The sequence below is a fragment of the Anomaloglossus baeobatrachus genome, chromosome 1 (assembly GCF_048569485.1).
Source record: "Anomaloglossus baeobatrachus isolate aAnoBae1 chromosome 1, aAnoBae1.hap1, whole genome shotgun sequence".
NCBI classification, from domain to species: Eukaryota; Metazoa; Chordata; class Amphibia; order Anura; family Aromobatidae; genus Anomaloglossus; species Anomaloglossus baeobatrachus.
In genome coordinates, this window is record NC_134353.1 from 671,917,838 (window position 1) to 671,936,236 (window position 18,399).

Sequence of the window (18,399 nt, forward strand, 5' to 3'; positions counted from 1 at the left end):
TCCCTGTCATCTTTCCTGTGTTTGCATCTGCTGCATGTTAAAGGGAACCTGTCACCAGTTTTATGGCCTATAAGCTGCGGTCACCACCAGTGGGTTCTTATATACAGCATTCTAACATGCTGTATATAAGAGCGCAGGCCGCTGTGAGAACATAAAAAACATTTTATAATACTCACCTAAACAGGTCGCTGCGGCGCTGGTTGGCCAGATGGGTGACGCTGTTCTCTGGGACTGGCACCTCCTCTCTCGGCCATCTTGCTCCTCCGTCTTCTGAAGCCTATGTGCATGATGCGTCCACGTCATACACACTCGCCTCAAACTCAGGGCAGATCAAAGTATTGTAGTGCACCGGGCCAACCAGCACCGCCGCGACCGGTTTAGGTAAGTATTATAAAGTGTTTTTTGTGTTCTCTCAGCGGCCTGCGCCATTATATACAGCATGTTAGAATGCTGTATATAAGAGCCCACTGGTGGTGGCCGCAGCTTATAGGCCATAAAACTGGTGACAGGTTCCCTTTAATGAATCACATAGAGAGATCACATCAGGTGCAAGCTCTGCACAACCAGGGAAAGAAAGTGGCTATCTTCTGCTCGTTCTAATATAGTTCATAGTGTGTGAAAAAATAAATAATTGAAAAAAAATTACATGGGTGTCCCCATATTTTTTTTTTACAACAAGTGCAGGTAAGGGTGCAGTCACATTTGCGAATAAAATATATTTGTACCGCCGCTATTGCTCCTGAATGTTTTGGAGTGAAATGTGAGTGTCATTCCGTATGTCATGCGAATGCTTTTCCCCCCCCTTGCCTAGTCTTATATGTTCCATGTGTCATCCTTATCATCCATGTGATATCCGTGTGGCATGCATTTTTAACATGGAGTTTTCAAAACAGTCAAAAGCTAGATAGAAGGATAGATTATAGATAGATGACGGAATAGATAGATAAGATAGATAGATAGAAGGATGACTAGATAGATAGATACCATATTTTTCGTTTTAAAAGACGCACCCCAAAGTTAGAGATAAAAAAGGTAAAAAATAAATAAATTGAGTCCGTCTTATACTCCGGTGGTGTCTTACCGGAGGGAGGTGGCAGCAGGTTCACAGGAGGCAGGGGTGGTGCTGAAGTAGGGGGATGCTGCAGGCCCTGCAGTGGGGGCTTTTCTTACTGTGTGGAGCAGGACGGAGGATGAGTATCCCAGATGCTCTGTCGGTGGTGCGGGCTTCAAAGAAATGGTGCCCGGAGTCGGCGAGTGCACTGATGGAGCTCTCAGCTCAATGACAAGCCAAGATCTCATCTGTGGACGTGCCACCTCCGAGCGCCATTATCCTTAAGTCCATTGGTGGGAGATTAATGGGCCGGAGGCAGCGCATGCGCAAATAAGATCTTGAGCCGAAAATTCCATCTGGGCTCACGCGGACTGTGGGCGCTATTATTTGAAGCTAGAGCATCTGGGACACTCGCTGCACAGGCAGCTGGGGAGGCCCATGGTTATTGGGCCCTCCCAGCCTAAAAAATAGCAGGCTACAGCCGCCCCAGAAGTGGCACATCCATTAGATGTGCCAATCCGGGCTGTTCTCGGCTCTTTCCGTTGCCCTGGTATGGTGGCAAACGAGGTAATAAATGAGGTTGATACCAGCTGGGAATTGCCAGCTGACATCAAGCCATGGTATTAGTAATGGTTGGCGTCTATCAGATACCCCCCATTACTAATCCAGTAGTTGAACAAAGAAAAATACATTTTATTTGGACAAACACCCCCCGAACTACAGCCCTCATTCACCATTTTATTACAATTTTTTTTTTAATTCTCTGACGTAATCCATAACGAGGTCCCACGACAAGTCACAAAATCGAATTTGAGAGACATCGAATGAGAAAATTATTCCAGAAATAAAGACAAGAGACACCCTCATTTACAAATTTATTCCCCTGCAAAATCCTTAATCAGGGTCTAGCATAATCCAATAATGGAGTCCGGTGTAATCCAATAAGGGAGTCTCACAAGATCCATACTGTCCCAGTCAATGAAGAACAGAACGTTCCCCATTAGCTGGGAGAGCAGTCACTGCTTTGTTCCCTGCGCTGCTCTGCGTCCCCCTGCACTGCTTTGTCCTCCTGTCCTGCGCCCCCACCGTGCTGCTATACGACCATCTGCACTGCTATGCTCTTCCCCCCCTGCGATGCTCTGCTGTCCCTAACTGCTCTGCTCCCCCCTGTAATGCTCTGCTGACCCACACTGCTCTGCCCCCCATGCTCTGCTGACCCGCACTACAATGCCCTGCATGTTCTGCTGACCCGCACTGCTCTGCCCTCCATATTCTGCTGACCCGCACTGCTCTGCTCATCCACCTCCCAATGCTCTGTTGACTCGAACTGCTCTGCCCCCCATGCTCTGCTGAGTCGCACTACTCTTCCCCCATGCTCTGCTGACCCGCACTGCTCTGTCCCCATGCTCTGCTGACCTGCACTGCTCTATCTCCCATGCTCTGCTGACCCACACTGCTCTGCTCACAAACTCCCAATGCTCTGCTGACCCGCACTGCTCTGCCCCCCCATGCTCTGCTGACCCGCACTGCAATGCCCTCCATGTTCTGCTGACCCACACTGCTCTGCCCCCCCATGCTCTGCTGACCCGCACTGCAATGCCCCCCATGTTCTGCTGACCCGCACTGCTCTGCCCCCCCATATTCTGCTGACCCGCACTGCTCTGCTCATCCACCTCCCAATGCTCTGCTGACCCAAACTGCTCTGCCCCCCCATGCTCTGCTGAGTCGCACTGCTCTGCTCATCCACCACCAATGCTTTGCTGACCCACACTGCTCTGCTTTCCCATGATGCTCTGCTTCCCTGCGATGCTCTGCTCCCCTGCAATGCTCTGCCCACCATGCTCTGCTGACCCACACTGCTCTGCCCCCTGTCCTCTGCTCACCCACACTGCTCTGTCCCCCGTGCTCTGCTGACCCATACTGCTTGGTTCCCCATGCTCTGCTGACCCACACTGCACTGTCCCCCATGCTCTGCTGACCCGCACTGCTCTGTCCCCCATGCTATGCTGACCCCCACTGCTCTGTCCCCCATGCTCTGCTGACCCGCACTGCTCTGTCCCCATACTCTGCTGACCCGCACTGCTCTGCCTCACCTCCCCTGCACTGCAATGCTCTGCTCACACACACCCCCACCATGTGATAAGACATGACTCCTCCTCTCCCTCTCCTCTTAATCTTGCTGCCGGCCTCCACCACTCGCAGCTGCAGGATGGGTAAGAAAACACTCCTCTCCATGCTTGGCTGAGATGTGCGGTAAAACCCCACCCACAGCCCAGTCAATCAGAGTGAGTGGCTGCTAGAGCTGCTGATGTAACGTCAACTTTAAGAGCCCAGAAGTTGATGTGACATCAGCGGATGCCAGAGGACACAGCACCTGGGGTCATGTGATCGGCACTAAGCGAGCAGGATAGCGCTGCTCGGTGCCAGAACTGAAAATGAAAGGTAATTTAGAAGAGACGTGAAATAGCAAGGTAAATTGATAGGGAAATTTTAAAAAATGAGTGAACCACCCTTTAAGAATAGGGCAGTCAAGGAAATACTTGGCATTTTAGGGCCAGCAACGGCAGACCCAGCAGCAGTACTACAGTACGGATGACATGAAAGACAAGAAGTAGATGCCTGCCAGATTGTTGTATATCGGCAATGATGGCAGCAGAGTGGTGTAGCTAGTCGACAGGCAGGCTGATAGATAGATCAGCTGTCGGTGCACTGATCCATGCTTGATTCATTTTCACAAATGTTAGGTTTTCCACACTTATGGCAGATAATGTGTTGCACTTTGGTGTGACAAATTCACCAGCTGCACTAAATACCTTTCTGACATGACACTGGAAGATGAACATGACAGTACTCCTATAGAAGATTGGGACCAGTTTTTGGCATTGGTTCAGTTTGTTGACCAAAAATCCATGGGATTGAGGCTCCAGGTACGAATGAACCTTGCGCTTCAGATGATGCACCTTTGTTTGCTGAAGTGAGTCAGGTTGTTGCAAAAACATATGGCATTGCATGTAAAATATACTGGAGGTGTTGCAACTGCTACTTTGGCTACATGTTGTAGCCCTAATGCTGGCAAAAGTGGGTAATGTTATGTCGCATTGAACTGCAGAAGGGTCTGCTGGTTAGTCGTGCGGACGACAAACGTTTGTCTCACGATAGCTTTGCACAACTGGTAACAGAGCTTATTCTGGTAGTAATGTCGCGGGCGGGGAGGTACGGTTAGTGAGGTGCAGGGTCGCGAGGGCAGCGCGGTGCCGGATGGCACGGTGGTACTCACTCAGCCAAGAACAGATGCAGAGTCTCCGGTAAAACAAACAGCTGGATGGACGGGTCCCGCAGCCGGCTGCTGTGGTTTCTCCCGGACGGTTGGTGGTGGCTGCCTTTCCCTGCACCTTTTGTGTAACTTCGGTCCTGATGGCTTCCCACCGGTAACCCGCTCCCCAGCGTGGATATAAGCCGGAGGAGCCCCTTTTGCCCGCAGGCTCTGGGAATTCTAGCCTTGGCGGTAGCTGTATTTCCCTTTCTCGGTTTGGACGGTTGCCTTCAGTCGGGTCTTTGCTGCTAGGAAACCCCGGAGGTTCCGGTCGCTAACGGATATGACCTGTTTAACGGCAACTCCAAGCCTGGTCGGGGTCCGCAGGCCCTGCCGGTTTGTGCTGGCTTCTCTTTGCTCCCCGGTTCGGTACCGGCGGGCCACCGCCCGTCCCCGGTCCTACGGTTCCGCGTCGATCTGCCTCTCCTGCAGACGGCCACCACCGTCTGCCAACCTTGTTGTCAGTGCCTGGGCCACACACCCAGACACCAGCAGTAGCTCTGCACACTTCAACTCCCTGACTCTATCTCACTTCCTTTCCTGCCTCTAGGACTGTGAACTCCTCAGTGGGTGGGGCCAACCACCTGGCTCCACCCCACCTGGTGTGGACATCAGCCCCTGGACGGAGGCAACAAGGATTTGTGTGTGACTGATGTGCCTATCTCGGGGTGTGGGGTGTGTTGTTGCAGTACCTGTCACGACCTGGCTTGTCCAGGGCGCCACAGTAAGCCAATTAAGACACTCTTAAAACGGGAAAAAATTCCCCCATTTTGCTATTAGGCTATGTTCACACGTAGCATCTCTTAGGGTTTGTGCGCACGTGAGCTTTTTTCTTGCTTTTTGGTTGCTTTCTAAACTGCACTGTGTCAATGACAAAATGCATGTGTTTTGTTTCCCCAGCAAAGTCAAAATCAAAATTTCCATCCACACGATGCTTTTTTTAGGCAGCATTTTGTTTGACAAATATTTGTCATAATCGTTGCCTAAAAAAAAGCAGCATGTCACTTCTTCATTGTGTTTTGGTTGCATTTTCCACCCATTGACTACTCAATCTCAAAACGCACTGTTTAAAACGCGGCAAAAAAGCGGCAAAAACGCATCAGCAAAAACGCATTTTCTGGTCAAACGCAGTATTTACATTCGTCAAAATGCTGCAGTTTAGTTGTAAAGCCAGAACGCAGATGTGTGAACATAGCCTTACTGCGTTTTTGGTCCATTTTTGACGTCACAAAGATGCACCTAAATGCATGCGTTTCCTTCTCCCAGCAAAATCTTTGAGATTTCTATTTTGCTGTGCATCTTCTTTTGGCTGCATCTTGGCTGCGTTTTTGAAGATGCAGCCAAGATGCAGCATATCAATTATTTTTACATCTTGTCCCTGTATTTTGGAAGATCGATCAATCCCCTGCTCACTTGGGGTTGGTGGGGGATTGATCTCTGGTATCTGGCTAAGATGTCGGTTCCCATAAAGTCAATGGGACCAGAATCTGGCGCAAAGGGGTAGGAGCAAGCGCTTCACACCAAATCACCGACGCGGCTGTCACACTGCTCCCGCAGCCGATAATTCACTTCCCGAGACGCTCATTTCCTTCACTGAATATGCACTGCTTCCACCACCCACCAGTGGCTGTGATTGGTTGCAGTCAGATGTGCCCCAAGCTGAGTGATAGGTGTCTGACTGCAACCAATCACACCCACCGGTGGGCAGATCTATATTGCACACTAGAATAAATAAATAATTTAAAAAACTGCATGCAGTCCCCCCAATTTTCATACCCAGCCAAGATAAGGCCTCACAGCTGAGGGCTGGTATTCTCAGGCTGAGGAGCCCTCCAGCCTAAAAATATCAACCTGCAGTCGTCCGGAATTGCTGCATCCATTACATGCGATAGTGTCGGGACTTTACCCGGCTCATCATGATTTCCCTGATGCGGTGATAATCGGGGTAATAAGGAGTTAATGGCAGCCCATAGCTGCCACTAAGTCCTAGATTAGTAATGGCAGGCGTCTACCCGAGACACCCTCCATCACTAATCTGTAAGTGAAATGAAATAAACACAAACACCGAAATAATACTTTATTTGGAATAAAAGACAAAAAAAGCACCCTCTTTCACCACTTTATTAACCCAAACACAACCCTCCAGGTCCACCGTAACCCACACGAGGTCCCACGACGCTTCCAGTTACATATCTGAAGGTCACAGTGAGCAAGACTGCCTGCTGTGAAGTTCAGGCAGCAACTGAAATGAGCCGCGCACTCAGCGGTGACATCACAGCCACCACCTGTCACAGCAAATCACCTGAGTGATGTACCGATGATTGCGCAGGTCACTTCAGTCACTCGGGTGATTTGCTGTCACAGGTGGAGGACTCCAGCTGTGGTCGCGGGTAACCTGAGTGACTTCACTGCTTATTGCGCAGCTTACTTCAGTTGCTGCGTGGAGCTCATAGCGGGCAGTCTTGTTTTATGGCGCTTGCTGTGAGCTTCAGATATGTAGCAGTGCTGGAAGTGTCGTAGGACCTCGTGTGGATTACCTCGGCTCTGGAGAGGTGTTTGGGGGGTTAATAAAGTGGTGAAAGTGTGCTTTTTTGTCATTTATTTCAAATAAAGGATTTTTTGCGTGTTTGTGTTTATTTACTTTCAATTACAGATTAATGATGAGAGTTGTCTCATAGACGCCTGCCATCACTAAGCTAGAGCTTAGCAGCTGTGGGCTATTATTAACTATTGGCGGATCTTATGGATGCACCACTTTTGGGCTGGAAAGTGGGCTGCTATTGTTAGGCTGAAAAGGGTCAAATAGCAATGGCCGTTCCCATCCTAATATCAGCCCCCAGTTGTCTGCTGTACCTTGGCTGGTTTTAAAAAAAAAAAAAAAGGGGGGGGGGAACCCAAGTCATTTTTTTTTTTAAATAAATCAAATAATTAAAAAAAAAAAAGCTTGTGTTCCCCGCAAGTTTTCATAACCAGCCAAGGTATAGCACACAGCTGAGGGTTGCGGACTGCAGATGCTGCTGTTCCTTTGCTGGATATAAAAAATTGGAGGACCCCACGTCATTTTTTTAACAAAAAAAATGTAAAAAACAGCTGACCAAGGTGGCTATCCCTCCATAGAGCTATTCTGTTATTTCTTTCTATCTGTTCTTTCTTATCATCTGTTCTATATGTTCTATCTATTATCTATATATTATCGATCTATTATCTATTATCTATCTATTATCTATCTATTCTAGCTATCTATCAATTATCCTGTTCTATCATTGTTTCTTCTTTAAAAAACGCATTAACAAAAACGCGGCAAAACGTTATGTGTTTTTTGGGCCACAAGCTGCATTTTCTGACAGGAAAAAGATGCATTCAAGAAGTACTTAAGATGCACTCAGAAAAAAGATGCAGTGTGTGAACATAGCCTTACAGCGAGGGTCTAGAAATGTGGCTATCCAATATTCATGATTTTGCTTCATGTTAAATGCAAAGTGCCATGATTATATTTTTAAAAATTAGTGATTATATAATCAATTATTTTAAATAGAAAATGAATGTCATGTTTTAACAGTTTGATCTTTACTAATATTTTCTGAAGCAGTTGGGGGCTGCTATTTTCATTTGCTGATGTGTAAGTTAATAAAGACAACACTTACATGGACATAGGAGACTATGGTCGGTCTCCAACTGCAACTCCTATACTATGGCGGCCTCCAGCTATGACCAGGTCATGCCCCCTGATACACCAAGCACACACACACACACACACACACACAGAGATATGTATACACACAGAGCACACATGCATGTGTATACTGAACACATACACACACATTTGTATATACACACATACCACACACACACCTCTACAGACAGAGCACACATACACATATGTATACACACATGTACACACACACACACACACACACACACGTATACAGAGCACATACATACACATAAACAGTTGAAACCAGAGGTTTACATACACTATTTAAAAAAATCACATCTGCATTTTTTTTCTCACTATCTGATATGAAATCAGAAAAAACCTTTCCCATTTTAGGTCAATTAGGTACCAACATTGTTAATATTTGCCAAATGCCAGAATAATGGGAGAGACTGTTTTAAGGCATTTTTATTACTTTCTGCAAAATAAAAAGTTTACATACATTTCATTAGTATTTGGTACCATTGCCTTTAAACTGTGTGACTTGGGTCAAACGTTTTAGATATTCTTCCACAAGCTTCTCACAATACTTGGTAGAAATTAACCCATTCCTCCTGACAGAACTGGTGTAACTTAGCCATGTTTGTAGGTCGCCTTGCTCTCAGCAGCCTTTTCAGCTTTGTCCATGAATTTTCAATAGGATTGAGATCAGAGCTTTGTGATGGCCACTCTAAAACATTGGCTTTGTTATCCTTAAGCAATTTTGTAGCCAGTTTGGCAGTATGATTGTCCATTTGGAAGACCCATTTCTACCCAAGCTTTAAGTTCCTGGCTGATGTCATGAGATGTTGCTTTAGTTTTGCCACATAATCTTCTTTCTTCATGACATGATGCCATCTATTTTGTAAAGTGTAACAATCCCTCCTGCAGCAAAACAACCCCACAACATGATGCTGCCACTTCCATGTTTCACAGTTGGGATGGTGTTCTTAGGCTTCAAAGCTTCTTCCTTTTTCCTCCAAATGTAATAATGAACATTATGGCCAAACAGTTAAATTTTAGTTTCTTCAAACCCCAGGTCATGTCTCCAAAAATTAACGTCTTTGTTCCTGTGTACATTTACCAGCTTCCACCAGCATCTTCACAAGGTTTTTTGCTGTTGCTCTTGGGTTGATATGCACATGTCAGACCAAAGCACGTTCATCTCTGGTACACAGAACCCATCTCCTTCCTGAGCAGTATGATGGCTGGACATTCCCATCTTAATTGTACTTGCGTAAAATTGTTTGTACAGATAAATGAGGCACCTTTAGGTATCTGGAAATTGCTCCCCAGGATGCAGCAGACTTGTGCAAGACCATAATTCCCTTCTTGAGATCTTTGCTGATTTATTTTGACTTTCCTATGATGCTACACAAAGAAGCAGTGTGTTTCAGGTATGCAGGGCGAGTAGTACCTTTGAATGAAACTGTTATAATTACCATATAGTGTACTAAAAATGGGAAAAAAAATTGAAAAAAAATTGTAATTGAATGATAGTTCTTTTTTTTTATTTACCATGTTCACTACATGGTAACACTGACCTAGCATATGATTCCACAAGTCAGTACGAGTTCATAGATACCAAACATGTATAGTTTCAATTTAAATTTTTTTTTAGAAGTTTGTTGCTATTTTCCAAGACTTTTGGCATTCTCATTTTTCGGAATCTGGTGTCAGTGATGGCTATGTTTTTGCGTGTTGAGATGGCGTTTTTAATTATACCATTTTTTCCATAGATGCAATGTTTTGAGAGCCTGTTATTGCATTTCAATGCATTGTTGCTGCAACCAAACAGCTGAAATTTTGGCATTTGGAATTTGTTTTTTCAATACACCATTTATCAATCAGATTAATTGATTTTATATTTTGATATATCGGGTATTTCTCAACACAGCATGTGTATTTTTAAAATATTATTAATTAATAATATTATTAATAATATTATTTTAGTTTTATACTCAATGGGATAAAAGGGGGGTAATTTTAACTTTTAGGGTTTTCTTAATTTTTTTTAGACGTTTTAAAACTTTTATTACTTTTTTTTACTGATTTTACAAGTCCCCGTAGTGGACTTTGTGACTGCAGTCTCTGATCGGTTCTCCTGATCAGTGCGATGCTTTACCTAGCTCATCCCAATTGCCCTGGTGTGGTGGCATTCGGGGTAATAAGGGGTTAGTAACAGCCGACAGCTGCTACTATGCCATAAATTAGTAATTGGAGGTGTCTATGAGACCCCTCATTACTAATCTGTAAGTGAAAAGAAAAGAAATAAACACAAACACTCTCTTATTATAGTAATATAAACCTTTTATCAATCAAATAGTCTCACTTGGTGTCTCCCAGCAGCAGCTCATCCATCACTTCCCCTCCCCAGGCTTACTGTGTGCTAATACTACAAGTTCCATCATGCATTGCTGCAGCCTCTTTACCAACACTTACCCTGCCCCCTCTATACTCCACCCTGTGCTGCTTGAAAATATTGAGCAATACCAAGTGGCAGAGCAGCCTAGGGTGGATGAGGATATTGTAATTTGTAACACATTCAAATACATTATCCTTGCAATATTATCAATATAATATGAATTTAGAAACACAGTACCGTGACTGCCTACCTTTGTCCTTTGCAACATCTTCCACTTCAACGTCACGCATTTCAGCCATATAACCCAGCACTGTAAAGATTACAAATCCGGATAGGAAGCTGGTCAAACAGTTGACCACACTGGTGATAATAGCATCTCTGAAAGGCATTTAAAGTAGATACAAGGTCTGATTACTGTCAACCTAACACTACAAGTAGTTAAGATTTTTTTTTACTTACCCACAAAAGGAACTATAAAGAAAATGTGCATCATGGGCAGCTGCCTGTTATGTTTCAATTACATACATTTTTGTCATAGATATGTATTTTAGAAAATAGATATTAATACTTAAAAGGAACGGGCAATGCCTATAACTAAAAACAGAGTGCTGAACATTTTTCTAAAGGAGACAAGTGCTACAAAAAAGCATTTTTTGTGTGGCCCTTTAGAAAATAGATAGCATCATAATGAATGGGGGAGTATCTAAGTGACGACACATCTATATATCAGCCTGCAATTGAAGTTTGGTTGTGACTTTATCATCCAATGAGAGCCCTAGCTCAAAGTAGTGATTAAATTCCTTACAATCAAAAAAGTGAAAGTGTTTAAATGGACATCACATAGCCAGAATTTTAATAGTTGGTGGAGAGGGTAGCAGTTTGGGAACCATTGGCAACTGACACCTTGTCAGAAAGCTGAATGGCCAGACAGATAGCCAGAAGGTGTTTGCGATAATGTTGAGCAACACAAAGAGGAAGATGTGCCATGGTAATACTCTACCATGAGATCTGCTGAACAGTGGAGAGAGAGTGCTACAGAGGCTGTGGTAACCCCATAAGAGATAAACGGGCTTTACACACAGCGACATCGCTAGCGATGCCGCTGGTGAAAGCACCCGCCCCCGTCGGTTGTGCGTCATGGACAAATCGCTGCCCGTGGCGCACAACATCGTTTACACCTGTCACACGTACTTACCTGCTTAGTGACGTCGCTGTTGCCGACGAACCGCCTTCTTTCTAAGGGGGCGGTTCGTTCGGCGTCAAAGCAGCGTCACTAAGCGGCCGCCCAAAAGAAGTGGAGGGGCAGAGATGAGCGGGTCGAACATCCCGCCCACCTCCTTCCTTCCTCATTGTGGGCGGCCGCAGGTACAGTGATGTTCCTCATTCCTGCGGTGTTACACATAGCGATGTGTGCTACCGAAGTAACGACGAACAACCTGCGCCCTGCAACAGCAACGATAGCACAGGTCTGCAAAAAATTTTTTTTCGAGAGCTGTTTTGGTTATTCCATGTAATCTTTATGTTTTTGAGTGCGCTGAATCTGAAAATGACCTCCGTTTTGTCATAAGGCATCACGTTTTCTGACAATTTAAGTAACTATTTTAAATAAGACAATACCTCAAAATAAATGAAAATAGACTCATAAAATTAATTTTTTAATACAAATGTTTCATGAAAATCATTTTTTTAACTGCATTGAGCTCACTAACACACACTAAAATCGATTCTTCTTCCCTGTGAGGCTTCTCTTGGTACATTTACGCTTGTGAATAGCATCTGTAATGTCTCTGAAGCGTCCAACAGTAGTCTGCCATCATTGTAATGCTCCATCTTCCCTGGTATCTTCTTTCCATCTCTTTAATGTCTGGGTGGAATCGTTCACCTTGCTCTTCACTCACACACAGCTCCCAAATTTTCAGGAAAGTTATCAAGGTGGGAATGGAGGAAATGCACTTTCAAACTCATCAGGCAACCTAAAGCTTGAAATGCTTTCAGCATTCGTCCGACGATTTGTTTGTAATCAGGGTCTTTGTTATTGCCTAAAAACTTCTCTACGACCTCTTTAAATGCAATCCACCCTTCTTTTTGAGGATGCGTCATGGTATTGATAAATTCTTGATCAGCTATAGTCCTTCTAATGTCTGGTCCGACGAACACACCTTCCTTCAATTTTGCCTCCGAGAGGCCTGGAAACTTGGCGACCAAATATTTGAAGCATACTCCATCTTTTGGAAGTGATTTTACGAATTGCTTCATCAATCCCAATTTGATGTGGAGAGGTGGTAGAAGAACTTTATGGGGAGGAACCAAAGTTTCTCGGAGAACATTTTTTTCACCAACTGTGAGCACCCTCGGTTGCCAATTTTTCTTGGTCCAGTGATTTTGTCAGTCTCGACTGTCGCATAGACACAAAAAACAAGGGTATTTGGTATTGTCATGATGTATGTAGTTTTCTCCATCCCATATTTTTTGTATAAGATGCCATGTGATGAATTTTACCTTCTCACTGTATTTGCTGTAATACTATGTCAGGATGTGATGTAAGTGACCATACCTTCCCCCAGCCTGTATCATATTGCAATCAGGCTTCAGCAGTAGCTATTGTCATTGATTTGGTGGGGGTTGCATATATACATTGTTCTTCTCAGCATGGGACTTCTCCAATCTACAACTTGGTAAACAGAACAGAGCCAGCAGTCTAAAGTCCATTCATGCATCAAATGGCCAGGGGGAGGTGTGCTCACCTAAGGGGCTGATCCCAGGAGAGAAGAACATGTTAGTTCAGTTAGTTGGATCTCGGCTGGAGAAGGACTAGGATCTATAGCTGAGGCTGGATCCTGGGGTCTGTGTGTGTGGACTGTTACAGACTGGAGATCCGCGGCCACGTGGGATTGTGTTTTGTTGTTCACCCTGTTGGAGTCAAGGAACTCATATAAGGACCATTGCCCTAATTTCCCTGGCATCGGAATACCAGGCGGTGCCCCTGGATCTTTTGTTTTTTGTTGTGGACTCCTTGCAGATTTGAAGGATTTATATTTATGTTTGCTGATTTATCTTTGTGGTTCCAATAAAGCCCTTTAGATTGTTCCTTAGCCTGGCATCCCTCACTGCTCTGTTGCATACCCCGTCACAGGTATACCCAGCTTGTTGCCCGAGCAGCATACACAAGACTTTCAAATCCTCGCACACTTGCCAACCATGGTCTTCAAATTTAATTTTACAAAGAACCAATTCCAAATTCTCGTAGGTTTCCTTGAGGTGTACGGAATGACCTACAGGGATGGAAGCATAAAAACCGCCGTTGTGGAGTAAAACTGCTTTGAGACTTCTTATTGAAGAATCTATAAAAAGACGCCATTGCGCTGAATCATATGGGATTTTGAATTGACCCATCAAACCTTCGACATCGACATCGATGCAATAAACCAACTTATCTTCCTGGGCAAAGTAAGGAACAAACTCGTCTTCATGATGTCTGAACCATGAGAAAGACACTCCTGGCAACAATAAATTCTTGCTTTTGAGCCTTGAGCCGAATAACTCAGCGGCATCTTTGGAAAGATTTAGGTCTCTTACCAAATCATTCATCTCCTCCTGGGAAAACAATTTTGGTCTTGTATCATCTTCAAAGTCAGAACTTGATTCATCTGGTTCAGGTATGACTCCACCTTCATCGGACATAGTTATCTCTTCCAAGGTAGCAGGGGCCTTGGGAACTGGTATATCTGTGCCATGGGGGATGGGACGAATTGCTGAGTGAATATTTGGGTATGAAATGGAATGCTTCCATTTTGAATTATGCCCTTTCACATCGCATGAACAAAAGTAACAATCGTCACTATGGTTCTTTTGGTCTCGCCATACCATAGGAATCCCATAACGGAAAGCTTTTTTCTTACCCTTGAACCAAGCTTTATCTTGATCTCCAAGCTTTAGTCCGAAATATGCGAAGTATACTTTTTTCACAAAGTCTGTAATATTCAGCTGTTGCTTCAACACTGTAGATTCAGCACAAATGTAACAGAAACTGTCAGGCGAATTAATACACTTCCGCTGAGCCATACTGCTAATTTTGGGAAACACGGTTGATTATGAAGAGCTAAAGGTACCGTCACACTAAGCGATGCTCCAGCGATCCCACCAGCAACCTGACCTGGCAGGGATCGCTGGAGCATCGCTACACGGGTTGCTGGTGAGCTGTCACACAGGCAGATCTCATCAGCAACCAGTGACCAGCCCCCAGCCAGCAGCGACGCGTGGAAGCATGCTGCGCTTGGTAACTAAGGTAAATATCGGGTAACCAACCCGATATTTACCTTGGTTACCAGCGCACACCGCTTAGCGCTGGCTCCCTGCACACCTAGCCACAGTACACATCGGGTTAATTACCCGATGTGTACTCTGCTACGTGTGCAGGCAGCAGGGAGCCGGCACTGACAGCGTGAGAGCGGCGGACGCTGGTAACGAAGGTAAACATCGGGTAATCAAGAAGCCCTTACCTTGGTTACCCGATATTTACCTTCGTTACCAGCCTCCGCCGCTCTCACACTGCCAGTGCCGGCTCCCTGTTCCCTGCACTCCTAGCCACAGTACACATAGGGTTAATTACCCAATGTGTACTCCGGTTACATGTGCAGAGAGCAGGGAGCTGGCACTGACAGCGTGAGAGCAGCGGACACTGGTAGCGAAGGTAAATATCGGGTAACCTAGGTAAGGGTTTCTTGGTTACCCGATGTTTACCATGGTTACCAGCGTCCGCAGAAGCCGGCTCCATGCTCACTGCACATTCAGTTGTTGCTCTTTCGCTGTTGTTGAGGAGAGCCATAAAATGAAATACTTAATTAACCTCTGGACATAGAGCATTGTGAGAAGTGTGTTCAATTAAATCAATTCTCTATACATAAGTAAGTCACTCTTCAGAGGAACCCAAAATGGCCCCCGATGACATCACAGACTCTACCATCAGCATGGATCCACCAGATCATGTCCCTCCCATCACCATCACCATGGATCCATCCAATGATGTCATAGACCCGCCTACAATGACGCCCACCAATCAGCTCCTGGACTAACACATTGTTCGACCCACTGACCAATGAACACATCCGGACATGCCCCTTTGCAAGGTTATATCAGAGCAAGCTCAGTTGTAATAAAGGCAGAGCCCGGGCTGACTTTTGTCGAGGAAAGATGAATATCCAACTGTGTCTGATCTCATTTTTCAAGCATGCACTCGATCCACACCAATTGGACCAGGCAGTAGGCAACTAGTGATCTCTAATTAAGAGTTCACCCTAACATTATTGGCGCCCAACGTGGGGCCAATAGACGGAGACACCTGAAATCCTGATGAACCGGCAACTGGAATGGCATGACATGCTGGACACCCCAGGAATTTGATCACTTCCTAACGAAGATACGGTAGGTCTGCTGATTTTTCATAATCTGTAGTCTTCCCGTGGGCTCGGTGGGGTGTGTGGCACTGATTGCCTGACTGTGTCCGGTTTATTGGGGTATCTGTTGACGGGCAGACGGGTCTCAAGGCTATTGGCCATATTAATCTCAGAAGAACCGTCACATATTCAGTTGCCTGCTGCCTGTTGTGTGTATTTGTGAAGAGGGGAGATGACTGGTAGTTAGGATAGCAAGTGGGTATTTGAGCGGTGTTTGGAAACATGGAGGACGCTCCGTGTGGTACGGTTTTTTTTGTCTTATGTTTTGCGGTTCTGGTGGAGATTTAAATATAGTTGTGGCTTGAGGCCTAGAGTGAATGACTCGGCAAGAGGCCTAGAAATATAGCGCGGCTTTAATTGGTCAGGTTAGGCACGTGTTTTTTTTCACGGGCTCTCAAATTTGTTGATATGGTTTTGTACAAGGCCTAGATAAGAGGCTGGTATGTAATGACTAGAGATATAGCGCAGTTTTAATTAGTCAGGTTAGGCACGTGTTTTTCACGGGCTCTCAAAGCTGTGTTATAGAGGCTAGTTACAAGTCCTCCAAGAGAGGGAGGTTAACGGAAGTCTGTGTTATAGAGGCTAGTTACAAGTCCTCCAAGAGAGGCAGGTTAACGGAAGTCTGTGTTATAGAGGCTAGTTAAAAGTCCTCCAAGAGAGGCAGGTTAACGGAAGTCTGTGTTATAGAGGCTAGTTACAAGTCCTCCAAGAGAGGCAGGTTAACGGAAGTCTGTGTTATAGAGGCTAGTTACAAGTCCTCCAAGAGAGGCAGGTTAACGTAAGTCTGTGTTATAGAGGCTAGTTACAAGTCCTCCAAGAGAGGCAGGTTAACGGAAGTCGGTGTTATAGAGGCTAGTTACAAGTCCTCCAAGAGAGGCGAATCGGCCGGTATATACACCTTGTAGTCAGGGGTGATACTAGGTATTTTTTGTATATTACGGAACGCAGAAATCAGACAGGGACCACGTGGCAGTATAAGGAAGGATTTGGAAGTGTGTGCTGCAAACTGCTTTCAGTTATTTTTCATCTCCCCCGTCTATTTGTTGTCTTATCTTGGTCTGCATAGAGAAAGATTGTTTGGTGTTGTTTATCTTGAGAGAAAGATGGAGAAATTGATGAAGTTGTGTGTAGTTGTGGTCAGAAAAAATCCGGATGAGAGTGGACTTTGTTGAGATGTGGGGACTCTAGGCCGCAATCCTGTGATAAACCATGTGCTATTTTTTGGTGGCAGCCATTTTAGTAGGCCACAATCCTGTGATAAACCATGTGATATTTTTTGGTGGCAGCCATTTTAGGTCAGATTTTAAAATGGTGGATGAAGCACATGGCTGAGGCAAGCACGGTTTAAACAAAGAAAAGGAAGTGAGTCGGGATGTGTGAAGATCATGTGCTCTGTAAATGTTTGAACAATGGATTGGATGGACTACTATATACTTAGCCAGAAAAATAAGTGTTTTTATTTATAATTAGACTTAGATCGTGGACATATGTGTATGTGTGTATGAATATATATATATATATATATATATATATATATATATATATATATATATATATGTGTGTACAGACTGTAGAAAATAGGAGAGAGAGAGTTGGAGCAGATGTGAGGTCCTTCTCCCTGCCACATGCCAAAATGGTGGATGAAGCACATGGTGTCGAGGCATGGTTGAGACAAAGGCAGAGTTTCCCCTCCCCCCACATGCTGCTACAATCCCAACAAAGAGAAGGAAATCACGTGCTGTGGGGGCCATTTTCTATGAGGCCTCAGTGAAACTGACAAAACTGCACCCACTGAATAACACGTGAAGTATTAGTAACAGTCTAAAATACTAAAATATTCAATATTGAATGATTGGGTAATTGTGTTGGAGGTGGCTGTGGAAGATGGGTCCAGTGTGCATGTTGGATTGAGATGAAGAAGGCAATTGGATTAAATGAATATTTGCTGTGCGAGATTTAGGGATGAATATGTTAAAGTTCATTACAATATTGAAAATGATAGATTAAGAAAGCATTAAGATAACAATTCATAAATAACGTACCTTTGCAGTAGAGGTCATGATAAATAAGTGATAAATATTCCAGTTATGAATCTGATAGATTGTTCCTGAGAGTTGTATGTTTAAAGGAATAAATAAATAATAAAGGAAATGAATGAATGATTCAATTGAAGATATATATAAATATCCAGGAGAGAGGAGAGATTTGGCTTCTTGGTGTGTCCAACAGAAGGAAAAGGGCCTGTTTGCTTTAGGCCCCTTTCACACGTCAGTGATTCTGGTACGTTTGTGCTTTTTTTTAAACGTACCAGAATCACTGACATACGCAGACCCATTATAATGAATGGGTCTGCTCACACGTCAGTGATTTTTCACTGCACGTGTCTCCGTGCGGCGTAGCCGCGTGTGCGTGTTTGCCGCACGGAGACATGTCCATTTTTTTCTGGCATCACTGATGTTCCACGGACCACGCAGTGGTGTGGTCCGTGAAACACGTGCCAGAAAAAAAGGTGCTTTTAAAATA

The 18,399-nt window shown here is 44.7% G+C and overlaps 1 protein-coding gene across 1 annotated transcript in view; it reads right to left on the reverse strand.

The window, feature by feature from the left end:
• Window positions 1–18,399, reverse strand: part of LOC142248375 (sodium-dependent serotonin transporter-like) — a 183,063-nt gene that overhangs the window by 50,712 nt on the left and 113,952 nt on the right. Inside the window, exon 7 of the mRNA XM_075320045.1 lies at window positions 10,674–10,801. Within this exon, the coding sequence (XP_075176160.1) occupies window positions 10,674–10,801 (128 nt within the window). The remainder of the gene's footprint in view (window positions 1–10,673; window positions 10,802–18,399) is intronic.